At 26.8% G+C, this 13533-nt stretch overlaps 1 protein-coding gene across 1 annotated transcript; it reads left to right on the top strand.

The window, feature by feature from the left end:
• Positions 1 to 358: 358 nt before the first annotated feature.
• Positions 359 to 3403, top strand: LOC126554066 (zinc finger MYM-type protein 1-like). The gene is made up of 4 exons (XM_050209178.1): positions 359 to 440; positions 561 to 668; positions 1194 to 3138; positions 3190 to 3403. Exons 1-4 carry the CDS (start codon positions 359 to 361, stop codon positions 3401 to 3403), a joined length of 2349 nt encoding a protein of 782 aa, XP_050065135.1.
• The last annotated feature ends 10130 nt before the right edge of the window (positions 3404 to 13533 follow it).

The raw sequence follows: 13533 nt of genomic DNA on the forward strand, positions 1-13533 counted from the left end.
TATTCTACCGGGTGGCATAGGCGTGCGCACGGGTGTTGCAGGGTATGCTATAGCAACACCTGCGGGCTGCAAACACTCACAATTTTTATTTTTCTAACCAACAATAGTTAATACTGTTAGTAGTTAAAATTTACAAAATAAGAAACATTACAAATTAAATTTATTAATATATTATTTTGAAATATTTTACAATAAGTTTATTCTTGTAGTGTAGCCACACTGATATATTGTATTGTTGATAATAACATGACCGCTTAATATTTGTCGTGATAATGATAAATTTCTAATCTAATGTCATTTAAATAACAATTGTGGTAATTTGTAAATTTTTATTATTTAAGTTTATACACTATACAGAATGCATAAAAGAAATAACCAATCGACTTTGTTCGATTTTTTAAAAACAAAAAACAAGAATCATGATTCTATTGTGGAAAGCGGTAAGTATATTTTTCATTATGTTTTTATTTATTAAGAAAAAAACTCGAGTAGGTATCATATTAGATATCTAATATCTATACTTATTCAATATTGTTTTATAATATACTCCATCAACATAGGCCTTACTGCCTTAGTGCCAACTGCTTCAACTGCAATAGAGGTGGATTCATTACCAGTATGTCCCATCCATCCAGTTCTAATCACACCAACAGAAGTAGAATTTACTGGTATAAATAATTAAATTATTATTTATTAACTTATAATAAATAGTGCGCTATAGTTAATATTTAAATTATTTTAGAACTTCAAGATACTTCAAGTGATCAATTAGGTATGCATATCAATATATCATCAATAATTTTTAATATTTTAACATTTGTATGTTTGTGTTTTATGTAGGATATTGTGTACATTGTGTATTTGTGTTTATATTTTGTATATTTTATCTATATTCTATGTGGGTAAGTGAATTTTGTTTTACGTTTATTAGTTATTTGTTGTCCACTACAGTGGCTGTATATATGTGTGTAGTTTTGGGTATATTGGCTTTTATTTGTATTGATGTGATTGCTGTGCTGTTTAATTTTGTTTGTAGTACTACTTTAGTACCTAATTATATTTGTAGACTTTAATGGTAAATTAATTTTACACTAACTATTTTTTTTACAATATTTTATAAATGTATTTTATTTTTTAATTATAATAAGTTTTTGTCAAAATTATAAATGAACTTGAACAAAAACATTTTGCAGATATACAATTGAGATGTCACCCTAACGATCCTTCTCTGCCCCTTCCAAAAAACCGCCATGAGCTTAAAGCAAGAATTTTGCAGGGTCCTTACCAACCAATCTTGAGTTTATATCCAAAAACAAAAATAGGAAATCAGTATCGTAGTTTTCAAGTTCAGTATTTTCAGAAGTACAAATGGATAGAGTTTAGTGAGAAAGAAAATGCTGCATATTGTTTTCCATGTAGATTCTTTAAATCTAATAACTTAAATAATGGTCAACTTGAACAGTCTTTTTCAACTAAAGGTTTTAAGAACTGGGCTAATGCAACAAAACTCCTTAACAAACATCAGTTATCAAATGCTCACATTACTAGTGCATCTTCGTTATCTCATTATATCTCTGGAAAACCTATTGACGAGGTTTTGGACAATGCTAAAAAAGAAAATTTGAAACAGTGTGAAGCCAATCGTATACAAAATCGTACATATTTGGCACGAATTATTGACTTAACAATTTTACTTGGTAAATGTGGTCAAGCATTTAGAGGCCACAATGAGAAGGAAGGCAGTAACAATAGAGGTTTATTTCTGGAACTAGTTTCTTTGTTGAAAAAGTATGATAGTGTTATGTCCAACCATTTAGAAAAAGGTCCCAGAAATGCTTCATACACCAGTAATAGAACACAAAATGATATAATACAGTCAATACATAATGTAATGCTTCGAAAGATTTCATCTATGCTCAAAAATAAATATGTTTCGATTATTGCTGATGAAACCAGTGACTGTGGTCATCACGAGCAGATGTCTATAGTAGTTCGTTTTTTTGATACAAGTTTGAATAAACCAGTTGAATACTTCATGGGTTTGCAACGTCTTTTAAAAGTTGACTCACAGTCTATTTTTGAAGCTTTAAATAATTTTGTAGAAAATATTGGTATATCTTGGGAAAACGTTATTTCTGTATGTTTTGATGGAGCTGCTAACATGTCTGGTTGTCATAATGGTGTACAAATGAAGTGTAAAGAAAAAAATGAAAATATATTTTATGTACATTGCTATGCACACTGCCTGAATTTAGTCTTAGTAGACTCAATCGGAAGAAAAAATGTAGTATTATTTGATTTTTTTGGTACAGTACAACTAATTTATTCTTTCTTAGAAGGGTCTTGTACAAGGCATGCTGTATTAGAAAAATTTGCAACCAAAATTAATATAAAACTATGCTCACTTAAATCCTTGTCGACAACTAGATGGGCATGCAGACATGAAGCTGTATCAGCTGTCAAGTCCAATTATTCTGCTTTAATACTTGCTCTCGAAGAAATATATAAAGAGACAACTGTATCAGAAGCTAGAGCTAAAGCTCGTGGTATTTTAATGCAAATGAAATCATTTGATTTTATTTTTTCATTAAATATGATGCACTCAATTCTTATGATAATTGTTAAAGTAAGTAGTAGCCTACAGTCAAAAAGTATTAACCTTTTAACAGCGGTATCTTTAGTAACATCATTAAAAGCAAACATTCAAAAGTTCAGATCTGAAGATGAATTATTTAATAATATATATCAAGATACAGTTCAACTTTGCTCACAAAATAATATAATAATTCCTGAAGTGAGAAAACGTAAAATATCTTGTTTTTTGGATGATAATAAAACTCAAACATTTCATCAGACAAAAGAACATGAAATTAAGATAAATTGTTATTATGTAGCATTAGATGACATGATAAATGGATTAAATACTCGATTTTCTCAGGAAACATTAGGTATTATTTCAGCAGTAGGTAATACTCTTCAACTGATTCCTACAGAGAATGATATACAATTACTTCAAGAAAAACTTAAAGTAAATTCTGATTGTTTTAAAACAGAAATCAAATTACTTAAAGAACTTCCAGATACTCCTGAAAAGACTTCTTCTGAATCTATAGAAAATTGGATAGAATGGTTACTTAAGTTAGATAGACTAAATATATTTACTAATTTTTTTGATATTTTAAAAACATTTTTAGTTATTCCAGTCACTAGCTGTTCTAGTGAGAGATCATTCTCAAAACTTGCGTTAGTGAAGTCAAAGTTGCGGAATACAATGAAACAGGATAGACTTGATTCTTTACTGTTATTATTTGTAGAACAAGACCTATTGACTAAAATTGACTACAATGATGTCATTGAAGAGTTTAAAATATTAGTTCCCGGGGAAAGACGTCTACCATTATAATAAATAATATGTATTAAATAAATGACATTTTTGTATTAATCAAATAAATAATTTTTAGCAACACCTACCACTAAGTCCTGCGCACGCCTATGCCGGGTGGGTAATTACGCACCTAGTATATTCTACCGGGTGGGTAATTACGCATCCACTTATTTCACCAAATAGCAATCATATAGCCATTATTTCTAGCGGGTAGAAAGCATACGTGTGATGATACCTTTTGATTAGTTATCTTTTACCTTTCATTTTAGGTCCCAAATTGTTGGTCTATACTCGATCATTACTTGCTTAACTACTCGCCCTTAGCATAATTATGGGGATGTTTGTTATGCCCCCTAGCGTTGTGGTTATTGTCGGCTACAGAATGTAATTTATATATTATATTTAATATAAGTATCAGAGCACGTTGCACTATTTTTTAAAATTAAAATACTACACATAAACTTTGAAATTGATGCTATTGGAGCAACAAAAGAAGTTTTCCGGCTGGAAACATGCTGTTTTTCACCGATATTTGCTGTTTTAACTATCCTTATGGAAACTCAGGCAGAAAAAGTTATTATTAACCCTTTCCAAACGAATAATTTTATTAAACCAAAATCGAAGAAAGAATTAAGGAAAATCGAGAAAAAATCTGAAAATTGAACACAAACATTATTTAAATAATAAAACACCAAAAAATTTACTTAAGTACCTATTTGGCTATAGTTGGAAATAGGTATCAAGGCTTCAAAATTAAAAAAAAAATGTTGGATTATTACATTTTTTTTATTTTGTATTATTTAAGTCAATTTAATGATAGTTTTTTTTTTTAAATATTATATCATTCTTAGTTTCTGAATTAATGTATTTTAATCTGTATTTAAATATTAAAAACAATAATAAATTTGGCAACGTCGTATCCAATTTCACGCGCAATCGTACTCCGTCGGTATTTAACTACCTTTATAAAATTAGTATTTAATGAACTATAAGCTTTTATTTATAACCATGCATTATTCAAAAGAATACATTTAAAATTTAAAATGCTAAAACATATTAGCAAACTCTAGTTATATTTAATTATATAGTTAATCTTTAATTTAAATATTTAATTATAAATTATTTAACTATTTTAAATGATAAAAATGCTGTGAATGATATTTTTTTATTTGAGTTTCATAGTTGGAAAAAATTCAAAAAATAAAAAATATAAAACTAGGCATTTTATTTCTTCACTTCTATAAAAGTTTCTTTTTTTTTTTAGTTTTCCACCTAATCTTTTATTACATTTTAAGAAATTATGAGCAGGTGTCAGGCGAATGAATAAAGTCTTCTCTAATACAGTTGTATATTAGTAGTGCGGTTGAGGACAAAGACAGTTCGGAATGTGAGTCTGATCCAAAACATCTATCTGGGAATAAACTTGAAAATAGTTTAAAAGACATTCCAGCAACTTTCAAAAATCAACCATCATTATTTCAAGGTAGTTTCTTCAATTGAATTATTTGATATGTATACATTAAATCAAATGTCTAATATTTTGTTATTATGTTATTACAAATATAGATTTGTCACAGTCTTATACATCATCATCTGATTCGTCATCGTCTTCTGTTTCTACTCAGAAAAAAAAGTCGACTGGAAAAAATTGTTGAAAAAAAGAGACCGTTCTTGTGGTAACATAGGTAAGTCCTATAATTGAGAAATTCAGATAAATTAAATTTGTTTTTCAAATTGCTTAAAATAGCATGGTTCGATTAGAAAAGTGAATATTTTTCAAATATTATCTTTTTTTTTTTCGAAGTTGATTGACTTTGCTTTAGAATGCCTCAATTATATATATAAACCTATAAATATTTGGTAGTTCCTTTTGTTAAGCTGTACATTTGTAATAGTAATTTTTTTACAATGTTATTACCAGATAACTATATTTATTTAATATCTAATCCTAATGAAGTCCTGTTACAGTTATAGTTAATCAGAACAAAAAATACTGTCCAACATGTGGTCGTTCAGGTTTAAATAAATTAGAATATAATTACACTCAGTGTCTCTGAAAAATAGTGATGTATTCATGATACTTTTTATTTCAGATAATGTTTTGCCGGTATCGAAATCTGATTTAGAGTCGCTTAAAAGGAGTATCGAGTATCGAATCCAAGAAGAATCTAAAATAACTAGATCACTACTATCAATAAATAATAGTTCTACAGAAGTTGATTCTGTTTTAAAGGACCACACAATCGTAAGTTTGCCAAAAACTACATTGGAACATTGTCAAGAATTCGATAAATAGTTAGAAATTGATAATGAACTTGTAAAAAAAATGGTAAATATTAATTCGTTTTTATAAGTTTACCTTTTAATTTTCAGAAATGTTTTATGATTCTGAATGTCAAAGGGATGGCAAAAATTAATGATAATATAAAGGCAGTGATTCCTAAAATAATATCAAAAGATGTTCAATTATTATTCAGTGCGTTTGGGAGAGAAACAAATGGCAAAAAAAACTCAACTTTTCTAGAACAAATATATTTAAATACTTACAAGGTATGTTATATCATTACATATAATCGAAGAGAAGGTTTTAAGGTTTCAAAAAGTTTATAACACTATTATCAAATATTTAATTCAAATATTCCAACTATACATATTTCATTAAAATTAAATGCTCTATTCTGAAAATAGTACAAATTCCTCAAAATATGCATTCGTATGCTAATTATTTAATTATATTTGTATGTATTTACTCATAAAGTATGGAATGAAAAATATTAAAACGTTAAATAGTACATTTAAAACAATCGTCCTTGATGCTTATAAATATTATTCTACCAAAATAAAATAAATTAAAGAAAACAATATTTGACTATGTTTTTCTTACTGACTCATAAGTGATTAGTGATTATACTAATTAACTAAAATTAATTAACATTAATTCTTCTTAGACGATTATTAAAGAAATGTTCAATTACAAATATCTCCAAAAAGCTTAACATAAGATTAATGAATTTAACGACTAATATCAAGTTAAGTAGTAAATAGTAACAGTAAAATTATTATTTCACACCATTCCTTTGATAGTTATTATTAATTCAAATTTAGAAACTTTAAGAATAGTGTCTCAAATATTTTAAATTAAGTAGGTATGCAAATAGTACAGAAAATCTTAAAATGAATGTATTATTGTTACAACAGTTAACAATAATAATTTATTTTTATAATATGAACAATTTGGTTTTGACACAGACAAATATAAAATCCATTCTTATATATTAGTCTGAATAAAATTTATGGCTTATAAATCAAGTAGGTACTAAAAACGTCAAAATATGCATAAATCATAAAAATTACATAAATGAGTACAAAAAAAAAAGAAGAAAATTATACAACAACTTATATGCAGATGCATTAACTTATGATCCATACTCACTATATGTATACTAAACTATAGTCTAGTAATTTTTTTAAAAGAATATTTTATTTATTAATTCAGAAGTTCTAACTACAAAACACCCGGCTGTAAGTGCTAAAGAATTTGCAAGTGTAATGGTACATGGAATTCGTATAATACAATATCGAAAATTATACAAAACTATAATAACACAAAACAAAGAACAATCAAATGTACACTGAATGAAGCTCGAAGGGATACAAACAAAATTAAATTTAATACCTACACAATTTAATGATACATTAAAATTAAAAGTTAATGACAAAGTAAAAATATCCAAGTATAAACATATATTGAGTAAAGGATATACACCAAATTGGACAACGGAAATATTTACAGTTTCAAAAGTTTTACAGACAAATCCAATAACTTATCAACTAAAAAAGATGAATCAGATAATATAATCTTAGGTGGTTTTTACGAGCAGGAAATTAAATTAACTGATTTTCCAAACACCTTCCTTGTTGAATGTATTATAAAAAAAGTTGGGAATAAAATGTTTGTTAAATGGCTAGGTTTTGATTCGAGTCAAATTTCATGAATTACATCATCAGATATTTTAAAATAAAGATTTTTTTAAATTTATGATTCATTTTTATAATAAAAAAAATATACATATTTTTTATCAAGTAAAATTAATTATTTCACATGTTCTCCTAGTACTCCGTAGTCTATTTAAAAAAAAATTAATATATCCGCAATCGATATTAACAGAATGAGCTATCTAGTGATAAATTTATTCAATGAAAAATAATAATACTGTTGTATAATACCGCTCCTAGTGGTAAATTTATTCAATGAAAATAATAAAGCTGTTGAATGTTGTATAATACCGCTAAATAACGCTGTTTATACTGATTGTTGAATCATTAAGTTTATTATTAAATTATTTTGTGAGTTTGTAATGACCATACACCAATGTATTTACCCCATCATTCATTATAATATATCTTTTATCTTCATTGGCACTGAGAGCAAGCTTGTTCATTGTTTTTGAATGAACAACATGTTTATTCGATTGAATAAAGTACATGTTTCTGTGAGATTGTTTTTTCTCAATAGGTCTATAGTTGATAAAAACATTTAATATCTCTATGTAATCAATAAATTTCATATAGTTTTTTATTACATATTTTTTTACACCTTTTGCTTTTTTTTCTACAGTATTATCTATGGTTTTATAAGAGTATAATTTCGGTCTCAATGAAACGAATTCTTTAAGAATTATTAATTTAAGTTCGTCCTTGAAGAATCCTGGTCGGCTTTTATGAATTTCACTAAAGCAATAATGGTCTTTAGGATAATTAGATGTGTCAAAATATGGCAATAAATCATTTTTTAAATCATCGAAAAATTTTTTTGTTTAAATGGTATATATCAAGGAATCTGTATCCGAATATAAAGAACTAATTTTTCTACCATATTTCTTTTTCATTACATTAAAATGAAAATCATACATAAAAGTTTTCGAAACGTCTAAAATTGCAGATCCTACATAAGTCGCCTTATCGAATTTAATAGTTTCCTAATGTTGATGAATAGCCATAAAATTCTTATAGTATATAGTTCTATCTTTAAAATTAGTTTTTGCCATTAATTATTAGCTTTTTTTTTAATGAAACCAGTTTTATAGATATTCTTGTTCGAATATTCTCCATACATTTTCCAAAAATACTATTAATTAAAAGCTTCAAGAATTCTTATTCAAACTCGTTTTTAGCTTCTGTTCTCATTTTAGTACATAATTCAATGAACGATGGCCATCCATTTCTTTTAAGAAAATCGGATAGCTCGTTGAATTTTTACAAGTTTAAGTCAGTGAGAAATCGCTTGTTTTAAATTTTTGTAATGAACAATACAGTTTTTTTCGGTAATAGTGTAGTTAACAATTTCTTAACATTAGAATTTGGTGGACATTCGTTTAACAGTAAAAATAGGAAATCATTATGAGTTTTATGCAAATTTTTAGGGTAGTCGATATCAACTTCTAATATAGGTATATCCAACTTCAAAATTATCAGCAATTTTAGTTACGTTTATATTTAAGTCATCAACCCATTCAAAATCTTTAAAAGGTAGTTCTGTCAACATAGACTTTCCATATAAGTTTACAAAATCAAGATATGTTATCCATGTAATCGGTTCGTTAGAATTATAATTCAATCTTTCAATATTTGGTGTATTTGCTTTAGCATATCTTTTAGTTAATTGAGTTATTCCACCACGAATTTATTTCTCGATAAACAAAAGCATGTTAGGACATTTTAAATTTTCTAATTCGATCTTAGTATATTTAAGCATACAGTCATACGCAAATCTTGGAGCAGTCATATAATGAGCAGGATCTAGCTCAAGAGTAGATAAAAATAAGTCTTTTAAATTTTCAAACACGTCAGCTAGTATAGCAACATCAGTTTTTAAATAATGATCGCTATATTCACCTAATGTCTTTATAATAAACACGTTCCATATATTTTTCGCATGTATATAATCGTCATCAGTAATATTTTCATCGGTTAAAGAGCTATAAAATTGAAGCTTTGAAGGTAAAAAGAATCATTAAGTTTACTCCAACTATCAACATATTCATAAGGGAAGACTCCTTTTCGTGTAACTAAATCTAATAGAAAAAGGTCAAAATGATTTTTTTTTTCAATATTGGTTATATGTAATGGGTAAATTATATTTTTATTATCTAAGCTGTAAATATCTGTTGATACATTGTTTATTTTTTCAATTTTTTTTTTAACTGAGTTATATGTGTTGGAAAATCGATGCATTTAAAATTAAACTCACTTTTTTTTTCTAACATAAAAATATTTTTTGTTAAACCGAGATTTATTCAAACGATTATTACTTACTTAGTACTTAGTAATTTACTTAGTACGTACTTACTTAAAATTGAATACTTGAAACATTCGTTATCGTTATTTTTTACATTTATAACTGTTTTTTTTTTTTTTTAATATGACTAGATAAATCTAAATATGTACTCCCTCCTTTAAGAGGATTGCCTTTATTAATACGTAATTGTATACAATCTATAGATTTAAGTGACCAGCCTGATTTTTTTGATATAAACTGTTCTTCCTCAGATAATAGTTTGTTAAACATTTTGTTTAATAAGCTATTAAAATTGGATGATTTACATGCTAATACGTTTGTTGTTTTAAATGACATATCTTGTACTTCATTCGTTAATAGTTGTTCATACGTGCTATCAACAGGTAAATTTAATTTAATTGTTGACTGCTGGCTTGATTGTGTTAACCTAGAAATTAACATTTCAGAAACATAACTAAAAAATACATGGTAGTCTATTATTTCTTCCTTTTTCTTAACAATAAACGTTCTCAAACAGTTTTTAAATCGTTCAATTTCAACAAGTTCACCCTCAGCAGCTGATTCCATCCGTCTATGTTTAGTGGTTGTATTTCTTTTCATTATGTAACTGTAAATAAATTTATATTAAAAATAATAACAATAATACATTTGTTCATATTCCTAACTGATTAAGATTTAATTATTATTTCATCAGAATATTACAGGAAATGTAATTAAAGTATGTTATTCAACGACATGTTACAACCACCGAACGTGATCGGATTCGGATTATACGAACGAGTTGTAGGGTCATGATAGTAGTATGCGAAGTGGGCAGCAACGATGGTGCGATTCATCCACAACGCTGGAACATTGCCATCTACGCACATAGACCAAACGTACGTACCATACAATCACTTCTGTGGAACATAACTCGAACCTCTCGACACGTACAATTATACACCGTTGTGGTACGTGTTGACCTCGAAATTTTTACGAATATACTTTGTTACATTAAATTTCATTATATTATTTAAAACATCATATAATAATGTACATTAATATTAATAATAATTTAATACATAATACTAATAGCAAAGTTTTAGAATAGTTTTAGTCTATATTCAAAGATTCTAATTGTTTGTGCAGCGAATTTAAATAATTGCGTATACTTAATTCGGATTTATATAATGTAAATTGTGATTCTTCTTAGTTAAGTTTAAGTTGTTTTTTTTTTTTTGATCTTCTATTTTTTTAATTTTTTGGTTTATTATTCTTATCTTTTCTTTTTTGTCTGCAACGGTAAAATTTGTTTCACGCTGTTCATACATTTCTTCAATTTGTAGTTTGATGAACGTAGATGATTTCATTTTATTATTTTTATTTTGAAACTGTAAATGGTAATATTTTATTCAATAATCAATATACTTATGTAATTCAACGATAAATCACAGTCATCGAACGTGATCGGATTTGGTTTATACGAACGCTTTATCGAACCATAATAATGGTAAACGATACGATATTATTTTATTCCTTTATATGTTTAACCCTTTCAGGACAGCACCTTAATAACATTAAAAAAGTAAAAATTTTTTTGGCCATTTCAAAATTTTTCCTATTTCTAAGATAGGATTTGAAAAAAAAAAAATGTTTTTTTTTCATCCTTCATCCTTATTTACCCTGGGACTTTAAAGTCCCGTCGGTCCTCTATGGTCTGGACTTAAAAGTCCCGTCAGTCATCAAAGTTATTTTTTTTTACATACAAGCAATGTAAAAATAATTACGAAATTAAGGATTTTTTATAAAAAAATAAAAAAAAAAATGAAACAATTACAATTTTAAAAAAATGAGTACACAATTATAAAGTTAAGATATTTATTTATATTTCATGATATTCATTAAAACAGTTTTTTTTTGTCATTTATGCACAGATGTACATTACAATGCAGGCACTTTGAATAGGGTCTGGACTCTATATGTTTTGAGCTGCATATCTCACATCTTCTTCGTTCTCAGCTTGTCACTGTAATGCCTAACGGGACTTCTAAGTCCCGATTAGTTTATAGCATTTAATATCCAACCTAACTATACTAGAGCATTTAATGTTATAGAAAAAAGTAATATGGAGTATATTAATTACAAATAAAAAAAAAAATTGCATGCTTATCTTAATTATACAGCGAATAAAATTTGTTGAAAATCCGAAAACTGTAATAACGTGTTTATGAAAAGTAGTGATAAACATACGTTGTTTTAACTATGATAACTGATTATTTTTTCTTCCGTGATATTTTTTTCTGGTAGAATATGGGACATAGAAGTCCCGTCAGGTAATAACAACTGTTAAACACTAATACGTAATTTTATACAATTTTTTTTTTGGCTGGGACTTTAAAGACCCGTCTGTCCACAAAGGGAGAAACAATAAAATAAAATAATAATAATAGTAATAATAATAAATGTTATTTTAAACCATGACAAAATAGATAGGTATGATGACAATAGTGTTCATTATATCCTTTTTCGCGCACCACGCCCACTGTAGTTCACCTACTATCATTGGTTGTGATATTTTACCGCGAAAATACAAATTATCAATGTTATCATAATGATAATATTATAATTTATAACTTTACTTGTTACTTTTGTTTTTCAAGTAAATTTTAAGTTTGATTTTGATTTGTAACTTCCAAAGCAGTTATTATTTTTCACGATCCATAGTTTTTCTATTAATCACAATATTGTGGTATTGTTACATATTTTTTGTATAATACTATAACAGTTATTAAGTTGTATCTTACCTCATTAGTGTAAATTATTAACTAATTAAATATGCCTGTTTGTAGTTTTAATAATTGTATGACTGGTAGTAAAAGCAAATATGTGGTTAAAATTACGAATCGACCAGTAACCACACATAGGTTTCCTAAAGATCCTTATATGAGGAAGTTGTGGCAAGATCAAGCTCAACGTGGATATAAGAAAAGTAGTATTAATTTTGAATCAGGTCTGTATTCATAAAAGTACCTATATAATATATTAAATCATTTTATGTATCAAATAATATATAGATTAAAATTGTTAAAGATTAATGAGAAACAATAATTTTATTTTAGCTGTAATTTGCTCTCTTCATTTCGCTCCATATCATTATAATAACAACAGCACAGATAAATGTAAACTTAAACCTGATGCGATTCCATTGAGGTGATATTTTTTGTTTTTTTGGGGTAAAGTGACAATTTTCTAAATGTATTTGAAATTATTCTTCTAGTTTGAATGGTATAGATTATTATGATGTACCTTTTATTAGAAGTACTACTCCGATAAAAGAGCCCTCCGAGAGCCCTGTAACTGATAAACTTGAAGTTATAACCACTCCATCAGGAAAATTTTATGTGTAAGGCTTAAATTAAATGACTTGATTAAACAAAAAATATGTATGCATACATATTTTTTGTATCTCACACAATAATAAACAAAATAATTGTTATTGCTTATCTTTATGTTTTCATTAGAGAGAATATTATACCTGATCCAAATAGTTTACCAGAAAATCTGATATTGAGGTAGATATTTTAATTATCCGATACCTATCAAACTTAAATAATTTAATACATTTTACATTTATTAGCAACAATGTAAGCCGTAAAAGATTATTTGATGGCAAAAAAAGTCTATCAATTAGTGAAGACTTAGGAGTTGAACCTCTTATTTTAGTAAATGAATCAATAGAAGAGCAGATTTATAAGTAATGTATTTGATGGTTTAATTTAAATTAGATGTATACTCCTCTACAACTAACTGTGTCTATATATTAAAACTAATAATTTTTTGTTTGTGTTATAATATTCATGACCAAACATAA

Source organism: Aphis gossypii, unplaced genomic scaffold (assembly GCF_020184175.1).
Source record: "Aphis gossypii isolate Hap1 unplaced genomic scaffold, ASM2018417v2 Contig00423, whole genome shotgun sequence".
Lineage (NCBI taxonomy): Eukaryota > Metazoa > Arthropoda > Insecta > Hemiptera > Aphididae > Aphis > Aphis gossypii.